Source organism: Cydia strobilella, chromosome 20, assembly GCF_947568885.1.
Source record: "Cydia strobilella chromosome 20, ilCydStro3.1, whole genome shotgun sequence".
NCBI classification, from domain to species: domain Eukaryota; kingdom Metazoa; phylum Arthropoda; class Insecta; order Lepidoptera; family Tortricidae; genus Cydia; species Cydia strobilella.
In genome coordinates, this window is record NC_086060.1 from 4,148,453 (window position 1) to 4,166,762 (window position 18,310).

The window sequence follows — 18,310 nt, forward strand, 5'->3', positions numbered from 1 at the left end:
CGCTCAACTAGTGGAAAAAAAAATCTATAGTAGAAATTCGCAACTCAACCCTCTCAGTGGACAATAAACTACTCCTATACAACGCAATCATTAAACCCACCTGGACCTATGGGATCCAACTATGGGGAACTGCTAGCGACAGTAACATAATGTGCCTTCAAAGAGCTCAGAACGCCATCCTTCGTGTGATTGCCAACGCTCCCTGGTTCACTCGAAACGATGAAGTGCACGACTATCTCAACATGACCACCGTAAAGGAAGAGATCAAAAGATTCACTAAGAATTATATTGAGCGCCTGGCAAGCTCCAAATCCACTGGCTTTAAAATTACTGGACAAGACTGAAACAGTACAAAGACTCAAAAGGAAGCACATCGTGCAAAATGCATCCAAATCCACTGGCTTCAAAATTACTGGACAAAACTGAAACAGTACAAAGACTCAAAAAGAAGCACATCGTGCATAATGAAAGCAGTGGTTAAGTTGGACGATGGTCTCCAAAACCCAAAAAATATATTTAATACAGCAAAACTGATTATAGTCGTTACCGACTGATGGCAGTTCAAACCAGAAAAAAAATAGTAGAAATAGTAGAAACTGTAACCTTTAGTCTGGCAACACTGAACTCTGCAGTAGCAATTTGTTGTATTTCTGAACGCCATTGCTTTTTACCGATGTAATGTTGAAATGATTTTAATCTGTTTTCATCTGCAAATCTATGTGATGTTTTAGCAAAACATTGAAGTGATTGTGTACTAAAACTATCGAACTTCTTAAGTTTTTGTGCTGGGCTTTGTCATGGCCGGTAAGTGGTGACTTTTAGCGCCCGCTACTCAAGGGCGAAATCGGAATCGAGAATCGCAATAAGTCGAAGATGTTTTATCGTTCAAACTCCGACGGTAAATGCAATGTTCTTGTAATTGGTGTGATCTTTGTATTTAGTGTTTTGATAACAGTGTCCATAGCATAGTGGAAGTGTTTGGTTATTTTGTCGCAACTTACAAAGCCGATCGTTTTTAACCTTTACTTAATACATTTCGCTGTTACACTGGAGTTTTGAGCACGGGGAAGGTTCTCGCAACGGTTATTACGGTATATTTTACATTATTGAAGTCATATTTTTGTGTAAAACTCTGTAAATGAGACTTGTTTGCAATGTAACAGATGATTGAAATAATTGTTGATTGTGAAGGTCAGAGAAGCGCCTAGCGTTTGACGTCGATCACACAATTCATTAACATGTAAGGCTTATAATACACTTAAGTAAACCTTCTAAATACGAGATGAACGCTTAAATCGATACGTATTTGCCTGAGACACAGTACAGCTAAGATTTTTTTCATATTGTGGCCAGATGTTGATGTTAGGTAACATACAATGAAGATTGCCTTGGTTTACTGGTCTCCCTACATGTGTTTGCAATCTTTTTGCTTAGTTGAATGGAGGTAAACACATACCTACCTATTAATAGAGATCATACCTTGTTTGTTTTGTTCAAATTCTAGGGTATTCTTTAAAAATACCTTTATTTTACATCTACCCTTTCTGTAAGACCTTTTGTTCAGTGAATTTAGACTTCATATTGTCTTTTCCTTTCATTTTTCAGTAATAATGTTTGGTAGATTTTTCACATATTCACAGAGCATGCTTTTAAGAGTAATAACATTTGTTGTGTGAACTAATTTCTACAAATTACATTTTTTCCCAAATATAACAGAAAATTGATTATGATGATGAGAATTTCCCTCATTAGGGACATAGGGTTTGCTGAAAAAAATATCCATTTGATGCAATCTTGAGCGGCTACTTCCGGCCCTATCCAGCTTCCAGCCAATTGAGCCAGTGTCCTCCTCAACCGATCACCTATGTACACTTATTTACTGTAGACAATTATTAATTTTAAAATCTTGGACACTTAATAACTTTACAGCCCTAAATTTAGCAAACATTAATTTCATTACTATAAAGATATTAATTAATATGCATACAAACACTAAACCGGCGAGCATGTATGAAGAATATAGTATAGTTATGAAAGTGAAGGAAGCGAAAGAGGTATATCGGGATCGTAGCAACTGGAAATCCGTGGTCTCTGCCTACCCCTCCGGGAAATAGGCACTATTATATGTATGTATGTATGTACAAATACTCATTACACACTTCATTCGAAAAAAAGTATAGATAACAGCAACACAAGTAAAGGTAAACAACACAGGCGGACCAGGTGGTGTTAATACTAAAAGGCTATCTTTTCCAGACAACCTTTAGGGTTCATCCATTAATTACATCATACGAATTTCGAGGTTTTTTGACACCTCACCCCCTCCTTGTCACACTTGGTCACATTTGGCAAACCCCTCCCCCCCTGGTGTGATGTCACATTTTTTCAATGAAATCGGCAAATTGAATTAAGTATTATTAATATTTTATCTAAATATTTTTGAAAAAATAAATATATTAGTAGTTTTATAACCCAAAACAGATTAGAAAAGAAAATTAAATGATTAACAATGACTACCGTTCCAAAAACTTGTATAACTGTACAGCGAATAAAATAATTTAAATCAGTTAGTGACGTCCCAAATCACTGCACTTATGCAATTAAAACTCAAATCACTACACTTATGCAATTAAAACTGCACGAGGCCATGCACTTGGCGAAGAATAGAAGCCTATGGAGGAACCTGATCTTCAACAGAAGGACATGATGTCACGATCCTCAGCATTGAGGGACCGACTGAAGAAGAAGTGACGTCCCAAACTTTGTGCCTCCCTCCCCCCCCTTGTCACAATATGTCACATTTTCTTGACCCCCCCCCCCCCCCTAAACGTGTGATGTAATTAATGAATGACCCCTTAGGTAGGGAAAATTAATAATTTACACATGTGAGTCGGTGTTGAAAATTGCAAATGTAATGAAAGAAACCTATCACAAAATTACACACAACACAAACATTATACCATGCATACCATATTGTTATTGTCATATTTCCTTTTATGACAGTTATGATGCACAGGCTCAGTGTGCATCATAATTTAGATTGATGCCATGTCATATAATGAACTGCAATCAATTGTATGCACTAATTGCACAGTTGTGCTGTCTCTATGTAGTATTCATGCAACTCAACATTTATAATCCCGACGTTACAATATACGCATTATAATCCATTTTCATAGTTTTATTTCATGAGTAACTATCGCGGTAACCGAAGACAATATTATCTATGCTCGTCCCTAGATATACACATAATATATGTAGTATGTGTTGAATGTACATTAAATACAACAACCAAACAAACATTAAAAGATAGTATAATCATTAAATAATTAAACGGTTTAGACTTACTTGTTTTAGTCACTCGCGCGACATGTTTCGGAGAGCCTAGGTCTCCTTTCTCAAGCACCCGTCTAAACCGTATCTCACATAAAGTATTAGGGCCATAGGACTTAGATCTTAAATTAAGAATCGGGAAATCTATTGTATATCAAAGATAGATATAACTCCGTAATAGATGGATACAGTCTAAGGAAAAAACGTGCCTCGAAAATCAAGAAAATTTGATTCTCGTTCAGAGGGCGCTACTAGCTTTGGCCTACTGTCGTATAGATGGCGTTGACGGTTTCGTTTGTTATTTAACAATTTTAACGCATATCAGTGAAAGAACATGGGTCAAAATCATAAAAATAATTAATGCAAATTAAAAAAAACATTTATCCATATTTAAATACATTTTATCGTATGTTTATAAGTCTTCATTTTTAGTTTTAAAGTGTGTCGACAGATGGCAGTGAATTTACTGGGGTTACAAAATTTACTATGACAGTACCGCTCTAGTATAAGTTACTCTATGGTATATGAAGAATTTCATTCACCACACACAAATAAATCTATGCGCATAAGGCATAAGGCTATTAAATCGTAGGTAGTAGTCAATTCATAACTGTCAAAAATCAATTTTTGCATTACGCTGACATTAAATGACAGTGCCAATGGTCACAGGTTACCTAAACATGAGTATTTCATGATAGCAACTGCCATCTGACCTTCCAATCCAGAAGGTAATTGAGACCATGTTAAAATTAGTAAGTAATTAACAAGTTTTTGGAAACAAATCAAAATACTTTATTAAACATTAAAAAAAAAAGAAATAATTTGATTTGTTTCCAAAAACTTGTTCATAGATGGCAGCGTCAGTCTCTCTCGCTATAACGTAATTCCGTAAGGAATTCGTTTAGGAGGTGCAAGCGCGCACTGCTTGCCCTTTGAGCTGGTCAAAGACGCCTAGTCTTACTAAGATGGCATATAGTCGAGAAATTGGGACAGTACCGCCGTGGCGAGGTGGCCTAGAAGTTCATGGCGTTAGCCGCGATAGCTAAAGACGCCGGTTCGAATCCGGCCTTCACCACTGGAGGGCTTCGTCACTTTTTCTTTAATATATGACATCAATTACATTTTATAGTAAGTAATTGCTTGATTTACAAGTACAGGCCGCAATAGATATACCGGAGCGGCAGAGGTTCTCACCAATATCTGAACATGCCTCTATTGTCAAGGCGTTAGTGTGTGTTCAGATTTTTGAGCGCCTCAGCCACTCCGATATATATTTCAGCAACACTGACCACTAATGGACCTATCTTGTAGATGTAGATCGTTAACTGACAATTCGTAAACCTTATAACAAAAGGCATAAGGTCCACGGATGGACAGTTAAGATCGTTGCTGTTTGTATGTCTACATTTATTCCACATATGAACAAGGACAGGGATCTTTACATTCCTAATGTGTAGACAGCGCTTGGTCCAGTGCCAAATTGTTTGTTTCCGTGTGACCTATTCTTTATAAAACATATCGAGCTTTGATTTGCCGGTTGATGGATTACTAATAAGGTTTCTGAGCATCTGAGCAAAGAGGAATCAATCATACAATCTAATGTATGTTTTAAATGGAGCACAGATTCACAAAATTTGCATTTTCCTTTTTAAGTCTTCTTTAGTATCATCTTATTTTGATAGCCTTTGTATCTTCCCACAAAGATCATAAAATCACTCCCTTCTGACCAGGGTGCCTAGCCAAGGTGACAATCGCTTGTACTACGACAATGAAACGCTTTGTGTCTCTCTATCACTCTTCCATATTAGTGTGACTGTGACAGTTGCGTTTCGTTCGCTATGAAGTGTAAACGATTGGCATGTTGGCTATGCACCCTGTTGCTTAGTAAACAAATTAAATACATGGCCACAAACATCAGTTTACTTTATTTAAGATATCTACCACTTAAATTAATAATAACAATTTAAAAGACATCATAAATCCTTACACTTTTTGGCTATGACCTGATGAAAATAATGAGTAATTATAAAAAAGTTTGATATAAATGTGGTACTGGTACCTAACTATAATTTCCTGAGATTAGACACTAACATTTTAAACACCTAGACCTTTTTAAGGCACTTATGTAACAATAAATGAATCAATCAAGTCTGCTTATAAGCATTAAGAGCATGTGTTGTGCTATTGTTGCCATTGAGAATATTGTTAGCTGTCTGGCCATTAGAAAATTAAAATAGTCTTCTAAGAAACTAAATTAGTTATTATATATATAGGCATTTAAAAAAAATATTTTAGTTTCAATAACAATGCTCAATTGTTGTAACACATGTCAATAGGTACTATTGTAATTTGTAAATAGTCTCAAACAACATACCTTAACTTTATTACAATGGTAAAATATTGTAAATACATACATTGTTTATTACAAGTCATTTATAAGCCGATTTTCACTTGCCTAATTATTCTAACCAAGCTTATAATAGTTTTTGTTATTATTTTGTCTAAATATAGATGACAGTTTAACTAATTTGACAGAGACCTCAACCTACATCAGTGTCTACTCATAAAATGATGCTACCAACTCGTTTCCCCATATTTATATCATTCAAGTCGACTAATCTGGTTCCACTTAGTATATCTAGAGTATGTATCTACTAACTGACAGATTCTAAACCTTTTTGCAAGGCTATAAGGTCCAGGTCCACAAATAGTCGGTCAATAGTGTTGCTTTTAGTACCTTTAAAGAACAATACCTTCTGTGATACCTGAAACTATACCACAATTTTCATCCTTATCTTGTTATGTCTTAAAGAGCAGGGTATAGTATCCATAGCCACCTATTATCCCTGCCCATAACCTGTAACTGGAAATCCTGCTCGTCTATTAACCAACATCACAAAAGTGGTGTAATGTTTCGTATTCATCTCTTAAAGTATTCTATTACAGTAGGAACAGGTTAGACATCTTTGCAAGGCATTTGTTGTTTAGGTGCGTCAGAGACCTCACTTCTTAACTGTTAAAAAATAAGAAGAATTAATTGACTTTAACGCTGGTGTTAATTCGAGATGTACTATTAAAAATTTAGGATTTTCATATGGTTCTTTATACAAGTTAAAATGCTCAAAAAGAAAGAAGTGCCGTGGTTTTCGAATCATCGGATTCGGATAAATAATAACTTTACAAATTGGCGGAACCCTTCGTGCCGACTCCATTGGAACACAGTGTGTGATTGTATGTTAAATTTAATTATAGTGTAAAGCGATTGTATATAAAGAATTATTCCTCTTTTGAACCCAACAATGATTTCTTAGTTTATGTTTGATAGTAGTAATTGTATGGTCTCTATTTTAATTTTGGCCTTTTTAATCATTCTACAACAACAATAAAATTTAGAAGTGGCTCCCAAATTAAAGTTTTCGACTACAGTATTTTATTTAATACTACTAAATCATTACTACTTCACATAGTACTAATTTTATCGGTGAGGAAATCACTGTTGGGACGAATTCTTTTGCTAATTGGACGAAATACTTGTAAAAATAATTTGCGAAATTAATTTTTTTAGTATTGTGGCATAAAATTTCAACTAACTTCAATGTTAATAAGTGGTGTGGTTTTCTTAATTTTTAGCCTACTTAGCTTCTACCTTTTTAGAGTACATTGCATTTACGAATAATTTTAATAACTTCCTTTATTATTGAAATCAATTTACATCAGCATGGTATAAAAATATTAGGGTGACAGTGACAGCACCAATCATGGACATTTTAGCACAGCAGTACCCAGTAATGGACAGCAAAGGTGTAATGATTTCCACTAGTTATGTCCATTAGTTATCTGAACAGTCTTGTTAGTTTAAAAATATAGTGGCTGTTTCTTATACTTATAAAAAACACATTAAATACCAGCTTTTGTGAATTGATAAATACTGGTTATACCAATGTGTACTAACAGACTTATTATTATGAAGTATTTTTATTAATCTCCGTATTTAGTTGGTACTAATCCTTTCCTTTTTTGGATGCAGCTTATTATGACCTTGATGCTTCATTTTAAATCAAATAGTTGTAAATAATAGATATAGGTGACTTAATCATAATTCTGATATTATCAACAATTCCAACAAACAACAACAAACAATTACTAAGAGTAACAATCCTTATCATTGTCATCATGGGGGCAATAAAAATAAATTAGTCCTACTCACTCGTGACTACAATTAAATTGAAGTTTTGCAGGAATGCAAATGGACTCGAGTCTAAAAATCGATTTTTGTTAATTTTCATTATTATGTAAAAACTCGTGTTTTAAAACCCCTAAAATATTATCATCTATTAAAGAACCATTATAGGTGTATCAAAAAGCCTTTACTGATAAACATACTTAAATTTGTCCATCCGTTTGATAGCTATGATGCCACAGGCAGACACGCATACGAATGTTATACTTACATCACCCCTCTTTTTGTATTAATTTTAAAAATAAGATTGAATCTCCTTGTTAAAAACTTGCAATTAAAAAAATACTCGGTTTACAGCATTATATACAGCATAAGCAATAATAATGCGTAACACAAGTAAATAACATAACATAACTTATGTATATTCTAAGGTCACTCTGTATCAACCGATCAATTATATTGAACTGAAGTCCATTTCAATTGCTAGTTGCTGCTAATTATCATTCAATTGCATTTATTTTATGTAACTAGATGCCTCCTCTATTATAGCCAGTACATGAGAAATATTGTCAGACTTAGATTTTGAGAAAAATATTTTTTACATTCTGGGCATATGAATTTAGCCAAAGGAAGGCAATGCTTTTCATATTTGCCAGAGCATTTATTTAATTCACTATGTCAGCAACTCTTAATAGAATAACACATCTGCACGCCAAACTCAAGGTCGAGGTTCAGTCTATTCTTACCTTTTTAGTACCTATGATCTTTAAATAGATCTCACTGTGTAAAATGTCGATAAAGGACTGTTTTCGGTTACCAAGTCGCGACTGATATGCAGATGATATCAGTCGCGCCTTGGTAACCACCGGCAAAGGTGGTACCTTTTGCTTAATGCTTATTATCTTATCATACAGGAAAAGTACCTAAAGATGACAGTTAGTAATTGAAGATGAGCTGTTTTAAACTGAGAAAGGTTACAGATTAAAATCTGTTAACACCAAAAATAGCAGAGGTTTTATTTTTTCATACAACCGAATACAGTTTTTCGTCAATCTGATTGCAATTAGACTAGACAGTCACAAAGGTTTTATGCTCTTAGGTCCTCTAGCATAGTAAAAAGAGGCAGGCCTATAGGCCTGGAGGGCGCCGTGGTGGAATGTTATCGATCCCAGTGCGCCCTCACGAACGGCCAAGAGGGCGAAACGCCGGAGTGGGTTTAGTGGGTAGGGCCAGTTCTCCCCCCCTCTCGCCAAGAGAGGAAAAAGGAGCGGCGAGTCCCACACACCGTGCGTAAGTGCATTCCCACTCCGACAAAAAAAAAAAAAGGCCTATATGGGCTATAGCCCAGGGGCTATAACAACGAACCAGTTGGTTCTACTATTTGTTTCTCTATTGCTCGAATATACAATAACGATATAGGGAAAAATATACAATTTTCGGGGTAAAACCATCCTATGCCCATCACGGCTTCAAACTTGGAGGATCCATTGTAACACGTGTTATGTTTTCAGGCAATGGTGGGGAGACGACATGGTGTTTCAGCCAGGTGAAAGGCACGCTCGAGGACGACGTCACAGAGGCCGACCTCATCTCCTGCGTGGAGTTCAACCACGATGGCGAGCTGCTTGCCACTGGGGACAAGGGTGGCCGAGTCGTTATATTCCAGGTATTTATCTTGTTTTTAATGCATTCTCGACAAACTTAAGATTAAAACGAGGTTCTCCACTGTTTGTACCCAACGTGAACTTAGGTTGTTCGTTGATCTGAGCAGTACAGGACCAGATAGTCTAGAGAAGCTCATGATCACTGGCCGCATGGAAAGGAAGCGTAGGGATAGACGTATGGCCACGCGGACAGAATAACGTCAGAGACTAAAGCCACATTATAGGCTAACGTACACCGGACCCAAGATAGAGCTGCTTGTGTAGAGCACTGGTGAATAGTGTCCACAGTCTTCACGTCTCGGTCATGAGGATACGACAAAGAAGAAGATACATTGCGTCGAGTCGAGATCCCAATGTTGAGAGTTGTGACCTATCGGGACATCCATTTCTTGCGTTCGACGTTTTATGAGCCTCTTATGTCGCTCAAAATGCTCAAACTTGTAACATTTCCGCTGAATTTCAATTGCATGCTGTGTACACTTGTTTTGAATTTCGTGCTAGTTCTTAAGCCATAATGTGAATTGTATGTTTCTCATGATATTGTACGTTATCTGTTAAGTGTACCTAATAAAGTAAAGTAAAATAAAATAAAATCTTAACTAGGAACTACCTCCCCTTTAAGAAACTATAGCGCAGCCAAGATTTTGCAGATAGATTACAATCATTCGCTTCTGTAAGTTATATTTTCTGCATACTTCTCTTATCTTTTAACTTGGCCATGTTAAACTTGTAACAAACGTCTAAAAATCTAATCAGTCCTTATCTGAACCTGAACTGACATCACGCATACATTCGTCACCTGCTCAGTAGGTATTTTATCAGATTATCGCAAACGTTATTTACGACAAATCCATGTAATGGTAACAAGCTTTACGTGATCAATATCTTTTTACGGCGTTTCACTGGTTTAATGGGTAATAAAGTCGTCAAATGAACGTGCGAGCATCTAAGATGCGTATTTTATGGCACGTCTATATTAAAGGCAAACGCTTGGTAACTAGAATTAAAATGGGATCTTACAATAACAGGCTTCGTCAAGTGGACACAAAAGCAAATCAGCAACAGGCTTCGTCATCGACTTACAAATGATGTAATCCGCAACAGGCTTTGTCTAGCTTAACCACTAAATTAAACTATTTACAATTCTTATTCTAGCATGTTATTCAGCTAAAAGAGTCCTTGGAAGTATTAATTCCAATGTAGTCTAAATAGTATTAAAGTGTTATCAACACTGAAGTAAATAGATGTGCTAGTACACGAAACGAATCAACAATTCAGTTATCAACAATGAGATTTGTGAACTGATTTGCCTCTCATAGTAACCAAATCATAAAATATCTTATCCAAAGAGAATATCTCTCCTTACTTTATACCTATTCTTGATCGTCAAAGAATATATTTTGATTTTGTGTATCTCCAGATAAAAAATGCAAAAGTATCCTCCTCTAAAAACAACGCTTCTTGACTAGCATACCCTAAACTTAGCTTTGTTCTATAATCCTTTCTCGTTCGACAAATAAATGATAAAATTAATAATTATTCGTCCCTGAAGGATAGAATACCCAATCTTTGTCTTGTCACTCGATAAACAGGAAGCGTATATTACTGAGCCCAAGATTTTGCAGACGGCACTTCGACTGACATACCCCTAAGCTCAGCTGTAATCCCTCGTTTTGTCGCAGATCAGTGACACCGACTACCCAGTAACGCGAATTAGCATTCACCTCGCGCGCTATAAACGTTTTATTGTTCATTCCGATTTTATCTCCGTTTTCAATCCGTTTCAAAAGCGCCGGTTTAACATGGATGTTTGATTCTTTTGTTTACATCCATTGTTTATAAAGAGTATAAAAGATCAGACATTGCAAAACGTACTGACCATAATTTTCTGATAAGATGCCCTCCTAAGTGGATCTTGATTGTTATCTTATTGCGTTTTATATCAGTCGCACTTGGTTAACATGGTTTAATTGGTTGTTTGCATACTTACAATCGTTCCTGTTTTACGAAGAGGTAGATATCCCGGATTTCTTTTTTTTAACCCTGACATCTCTCATATTATTCACTTTTAATGATATTTCTCATATTATGTACTTACTCGTTTGTCGTAACAGTTCACAACAGTTAACGACAACTGTTTTTTGTTTTTCATATCTGAGTAGACAAACGTCTTTTCAGCGTCCTCTTTAATATTCTAAATAAAATGTGTGGGATAGAAGCTAAAAATGCTACACAATCGTAGATCGTACCCGATGTCTCCAACAAGGTGACTTTCATGGTCAATCAACCACGGTGTTTATAACTAGGTACAGACAAAATATTTTCACACGTGAGTGAAAAAGTCACCTTGACTAAAAGACTGCTTGAATACCGTGTAGGTTTAAAGTAGCACATGCATAAGTCTTCCATTGATCAATAAAAATATCCATAATCCCACATTCCCACAATCCCATTAGGCCTAGCGCAGGAGCGGCGCGACTACACTACACATCCCTCTAATGAATACAGTGAGAAATACATGGGTAGTCTATCTCACGAGCGAGCTACTCTCGCGTCGCTCATGTTCTAGGCCTACATTATATCGGCTATTGTATAATGTATATTCGGGAACAACGCAAAAATACGAAGACAATTACTCGGAAGTTTTTTACCTATATTATTTTTGTTTCAGAGGGACCCAGCATCAAAACAGTGCGTGCCCAAGAAGGGGGAGTACAACGTGTACTCAACATTCCAGTCACACGAGCCAGAGTTCGACTACCTCAAGTCGCTGGAGATCGAAGAGAAGATCAACAAGATCCGGTGGCTCAAGCGCAAGAATCAGGCTCATTTCCTGCTATCCACTAACGACAAGACTATTAAACTATGGAAGGTGAGGAAACTAGTTATTTTCCTGTGATTCGCTTTTGTCCAATTAAATTTAATATAAAGACCCTAACGCGCTAAGAGCCTAACGCCTAAGAGCGCTGGTGGCCTAGCGGTAAGAGCGTGCGACTTGCAATCCGGAGGTCGCGGGTTCAAACCCCGGCCGTACCAATGAGTTTTTCGGAACTTATGTACGAAATATCATTTGATATTTACCAGTCGCTTTTCGGTGAAGGAAAACATCGTGAGGAAACCGGACTAATCCCGACAAGGCCTAGTTTCCCCTCTGGGTTGGACGGTCAGATGGCAGTCGCTTTCGTAAAAACTAGTGCCTACGCCAATTCTTGGGATTAATTGCCAAGCGGACCCCAGGCTCCCATGGAGCCGTGGCAAAATGCCGGGACAACGCGAGGAAGATGATGATAAAGACCCTAACGATGCGACATATGTAACCAGTAGCTTCTGCCCGCAACATTATCCGCGTGGAATGATGATAATGATTGATTAAAACTATCCTATGCTATGCTCTTTCTCGAGCTTTAAACTATCTCCATACTAAATTTCATCTTAATCGGTGCAGCAGTTTAAGCGCGAAGAGATAACAGACAGGCAGACAGTTACCTTCGCAATAATATTAGTACGGATTTGAAAACCGGCATGCAACGAGACGAGATACGATACGATTAATAAATGGTTTCTTTTATATGAGAATCCTGCATGTACGGCACCAAACTGTAGCTACCCTTCCTAGTTTTCTTTTTCTTCACTAAATGTTCCCATTACTTTTTACCTTTAAAATAAACTATAAGGTTAAATAAGTTAATGAGATTTTAAAGTAACTTAATCTCAATAAACATATTTCCAAAACTTCCAGCTTTAGATCTGTAAAATTTACTGTTTCCACAATTTAAGTTATGAAATGTTGAAGTCATTAAATCTAGTAGTAATTTCCGAGCTTAATTTTTAAAACGGTTAACTCCTTCGATCCTTAAGAATTTCCGACCTCGAGCAAAGGCGGAATTTCCACGGCAAAAAGCTAGTTTGCGACAGTATTATGCTTTGCCGTGAAAATTCCGATCCCTGTTGGAACTGTGTGGATTTGTGTAGGATTGTCTCATAAAATATTTCTTTATTCCGGTATATTTTAGGTATCGGAGCGCGACAAGCGCGTGACGGGCTACAACACGCGCGAGGAGAGCGGGCGCGCGCGGGACCCTTCCCGCATCACGCAGCTCCGCGTGCCCACGTGGCGCCCCGCCGAACCCATGGTCGAGGCCTCCTCTCGGTAACTTAACTTATACGCCGCGTTATCACAAAGAAAGATTTAAGATTTACTAAAGTATGCTAAGGCACAACCAGTCTGTGTATTGTTAAGCAACTCTCGGATTATTGGGAATAACTGATAGCAATGCACTAAACATACTCTTTTAGACACCGGAATGTTTAGGAATGGTCAGTTTCATTTCGACGATAGTACACGATTTATAATTGTACCTAATTGGGGTTGAGGACATTGGTTGAACAAATAAAAAGGTTCTTACTGCATACGCAAATCTGATCATTCCGAATAAAAGAGATATAAAGAAGGAGTATTCCTATCTCCATTTGATTGGCTCAATTGTGGTTATCAATTTTTAAGGACTTATATTTAATATCATCCCAAGTGCCGATAACAATTGGCATGAATATTTCATTAATTTATATCAGTCTTATCTACCAAACAAACGCAACGAACTTGATTTGTTAATAGGCATTTTTGTTATCACTAAATGCACGAATGAAGTCATATGTATGACGTCAATTGTATATATAGGTTTTTATTGCGTTGGTATCATGTAATTATACACCGTCTGATGTATTATATAAACTTATGCATCTATATCGCTCTTATTATAGTGCAGCTCAAAATTGAGTCTAAAAAGTTCAAGGCTAAAAAACCATCATCTCAGTTTTGAGGATGTCTACAATAACGCATTCAAAGTCAAAAACCTAGTTTTGTCATATCCGTTTGCCCTCCGGACTATGTCTAGTTCCCAGGCATTTCACTCAATTAATGTTTTATTCATTATTTATTTAAGGAAATAATCGCTCGAAAATACGCCCAAAGTGTGTGGCCTTTCAAAGAGAGAAACGTTTAGGCTATTTACCGAGATACAAATAAGCGCCGTTAACTTTGTACTATTATTGCTTATTTGCATTACAGGCGGATATTCGCGAACGCGCACACCTACCACATAAACTCGATCTCGCTCAACTCTGACCAGGAGACGTACCTGTCCGCGGACGACCTGCGCATCAACCTGTGGCACCTGGAGATCACGGACCAGAGCTTCAACATTGTGGACATCAAGCCTGCCAATATGGAGGAGCTTACAGAGGTAAGAGGAAATAGTATTTTTTCTATATAAGATGATAACACACAGGGACATGCATTATGTCGGGATGGCCGAACCGGAATCGCTATGTTATAAGTTTTAAAAGGAAAGGGGACTGCCGTTTCTCCATACAAACGTAGTCCCCATTTTCCTCTCCGCATATTGACATTATGGAAAATATTTTTACATAATTGGATGTATATTAACCATAGCTATTACCCTACGTTAGATTTTTTTTTTTTCGATTTTTTTATTATGGCATAAATTAGGAGCGAAAAATATAATAGATTTCATACAAATTTTTAAATGCTCCTAACTTTTACAATAATTAAAAATTAAAAAAAAAATGTAGGGGCATAGCTGTGGTTGATATACAACAAATTGTGTCCAAATAGTTTCAATAATGTTAATATCCAATATCCAGAGAGGATAACGAGAACTACGTTTGTATGAAAAGGCGATTTCGCGCGGGTCCTCCACTTTCGTCTTAACCTGTGCCTGTGGCACCTGGAATCACGGACCAGAGCTTCAACATTGTGGACATCAAGCCAGCCAATATGGAGGAGCTATAGAGCTTACAGGGGAAGAGGAAACAATACTATTTCTATTAAAAATTGAATCACACGAGGACACGCGCCTTTCAGGATGGCCAAGTCAGAATCGGTTGGGAAGGTTCCCTTCAAAACGCAAAAGCTACTTGTGGATGTTGGCTTCACACTGATGTATAATAAAATAAAACTCATAGAGCCAAACAAAATGTGGCACCAAATTACGTCACTACTATATTATTCAAGTTACTCAATTAATAGTATTTAGTACAATGATACTCTTAAAATGACAATGACACTAAACGTGAAAGTACCTCCCGAGTCGTTCCGGCGGTATTTCTGTGGGGTAATTTTTTGTAAACGTTTTTTATTCTATACCTTACAGTATAAATCCTAGTGCACTTAAACGAGAGAGTGTTTTTAAACGATTATTATCTTTTTTCAGGTGATCACCGCGGCAGAGTTTCATCCGACTGAATGCAATCTCTTTGTATATTCTAGTAGTAAGGGTGAGTAGTTATTGAAGGAATATTTGTAGTTACCAAGCTTTTGTAAATCTAAAATTTATCTATTGTACAGGGTGTTTATTTAGTCACCTTCAGTAATTTACGGGGTGAATCTGAAGGTCGAGCAACTTTTACTATGGGACCAACCCCGAAATCGCGAAAAAAAAGTGTAGTTGCTAGTCCTCCGTTTCAAAAAATAACTATCGCTGCAGCAGAAATTGTTCTTATTTGTCACTCAGGTAGCTGTCAAAAAAATAGAAGTCTTTTTCAGTATAGAATTTAGCGATGTAGTGTTGATATGTGTTTACTGTGTGCAGGTACAATAAGGCTGTGCGACATGCGAGCTGCGGCGCTGTGCGACCGCCACGCCAAGCTCTTCGAGGAGCCGGAAGACCCACATGCGCGTTCCTTCTTCTCAGAGATCATCTCCTCCATCTCCGATGTCAAGCTCAGCAACTCGGGACGGTGAGTATGAGAAGGCTATTCAATTAAGAGGGAACATCAGTGATTGGATCACTCAGAATAAAATCTGGTTTTATGGCTACCTCTTTAAACAAAAGGGAACGAACGTAACGCGTTTGCAGTAGGGTTGCAAAGAAGGCAAGATACCTCTGATCTCTGGCCCGAAAGGGGCCCCAATTTGACTGAGAGTACGAGCACAAACAAACCCCTATTGCCCCCGATCAATTTGACACGAGCTTCAGTTCCTACAGTTACTATTTAGAGAAACTAGCACTGACACTCTTAAATCAATAATTAATTAAAATTGCATAATCCTTCAAGCCGCAGGACATCGGCTCCCGGTGTCCCGGTCGATTGAATACGTTTCAATTTAAAATTTGACAAATTGAAATACAATCTAAATTCCAACAACTTGGAAATTATGTATGGGCTATACCGAGTTTGATCCTGGTCACGGCACCAAATTGTAATTCCCCTTCCTTATTTTACACTCACTTGCCTTTTCTACCCGTATCAAAATTTTTTTTTTTATTTGTTACAGATATATGATGTCAAGAGATTATTTAGGTTTAAAAGTATGGGATCTTAGAATGGAAACAAAACCAGTAGAAACATATCCAGTAAGTGCTTCTGTTACTTGACAATTTATATGCTTTTTTTTTCAACTTACTTGTTTTTGCTTTGATCTACTCAAATAGTATCGAGAATTTATGCTTCACCATTAGCATTCATTTGATTTACTTACTTTATTGTATATATTTTTTTGTATGGTACGACACAAAAAAAGGTCATTTAATTTAAAATATAATTTAAGTAGTCACCTTTTCATTTCGAATGTTGTTGTTTGTAGTCAAATCGAAGTCAAATAATTGTAGGGTTTGGTCAATTTGTGTACGATAGTTCTAATTTTTAGGTGCACGAGTACTTGCGGTCGAAGCTGTGCTCGCTGTACGAGAATGACTGCATCTTCGACAAGTTCGAATGCTGCTGGAGTGGAGATGACCAGCGGCTCATGACTGGCTCATACAACGGTTTCTTTAGGTTAGTATTATTTTAGCTGTGTTCTGGGGCTTCGTGTATCTGATCAGTGTGTTTGTTCGGACTGCGGTACTTCACTTTTGGGAAGCGGATATAAATAGCAAGAAAGCAATCTATTTTTATCCGAGGCAATTTATTGGTCATAGCGCAGCGAGGATCAATACAGTCAAGCATAAAAATGGATATTTATGAGCATGAGAAGTGAAAATAATAGAGTATCTTATGTCGTTCTTCAGATTATGATGACGGTTCGCTCCGTCGTTTTCGTAGGCCGTTTATTTCTGATTTGAGTATCGTCGCCCGCTCGCCTTTGACCGATAGTAATGTGTGATGTGTTCGTTAGGGTGTTCGAGCGCGCGTGCGCCGGCGGCCGCCGCGGGGAGCTGACGCTGGAGGCGGCGCGCGACGCGGCCGCGCGGCCCCGCCAGCCCCTGCGCCCGCGCCGCGTCGCCACCACCGCCAAGAGGAAGAAGGTAACACACACCACCACACCACACCACACCACATGTTCGAGCGCGCGTGCGCCGGCGGCCGCCGCGGGGAGCTGACGCTGGAGGCGGCCCCGCCAGCCCCTGCGCCCGCGCCGCGTCGCCACCACCGCCAAGAGGAAGAAGGTAACACACACCACCACACCACACCACACCACATGTTCGAGCGCGCGTGCGCCGGCGGCCGCCGCGGGGAGCTGACGCTGGAGGCGGCCCCGCCAGCCCCTGCGCCCGCGCCGCGTCGCCACCACCGCCAAGAGGAAGAAGGTAACACACACCACCACACCACACCACACCACATGTTCGAGCGCGCGTGCGCCGGCGGCCGCCGCGGGGAGCTGACGCTGGAGGCGGCCCCGCCAGCCCCTGCGCCCGCGCCGCGTCGCCACCACCGCCAAGAGGAAGAAGGTAACACACACCACCACACCACACCACACCACATGTTCGAGCGCGCGTGCGCCGGCGGCCGCCGCGGGGAGCTGACGCTGGAGGCGGCCCCGCCAGCCCCTGCGCCCGCGCCGCGTCGCCACCACCGCCAAGAGGAAGAAGGTAACACACACCACCACACCACACCACACCACATGTTCGAGCGCGCGTGCGCCGGCGGCCGCCGCGGGGAGCTGACGCTGGAGGCGGCCCCGCCAGCCCCTGCGCCCGCGCCGCGTCGCCACCACCGCCAAGAGGAAGAAGGTAACACACACCACCACACCACACCACACCACATGTTCGAGCGCGCGTGCGCCGGCGGCCGCCGCGGGGAGCTGACGCTGGAGGCGGCCCCGCCAGCCCCTGCGCCCGCGCCGCGTCGCCACCACCGCCAAGAGGAAGAAGGTAACACACACCACCACACC

At 39.1% G+C, this 18,310-nt stretch overlaps 1 protein-coding gene across 3 annotated transcripts in view; it reads left to right on the forward strand.

The window, feature by feature from the left end:
* LOC134750521 (serine/threonine-protein phosphatase 2A 55 kDa regulatory subunit B alpha isoform) overlaps positions 1-18,310 on the forward strand; it is a 93,647-nt gene that overhangs the window by 36,913 nt on the left and 38,424 nt on the right. For 2 of the 3 annotated variants that reach the window (XM_063685712.1, XM_063685711.1), the window contains exons 3-10: positions 9,025-9,179; positions 11,849-12,049; positions 13,191-13,327; positions 14,246-14,420; positions 15,411-15,474; positions 15,789-15,936; positions 16,475-16,553; positions 16,847-16,974. In XM_063685712.1, coding sequence (XP_063541782.1) covers positions 9,025-9,179; positions 11,849-12,049; positions 13,191-13,327; positions 14,246-14,420; positions 15,411-15,474; positions 15,789-15,936; positions 16,475-16,553; positions 16,847-16,974 — 1,087 coding nt within the window. Of the gene's footprint in view, positions 1-9,024; positions 9,180-11,848; positions 12,050-13,190; positions 13,328-14,245; positions 14,421-15,410; positions 15,475-15,788; positions 15,937-16,474; positions 16,554-16,846; positions 16,975-17,314; positions 17,445-18,310 lie in introns of all 3 variants that reach the window. The other variant, XM_063685713.1, reaches the window with a different exon arrangement.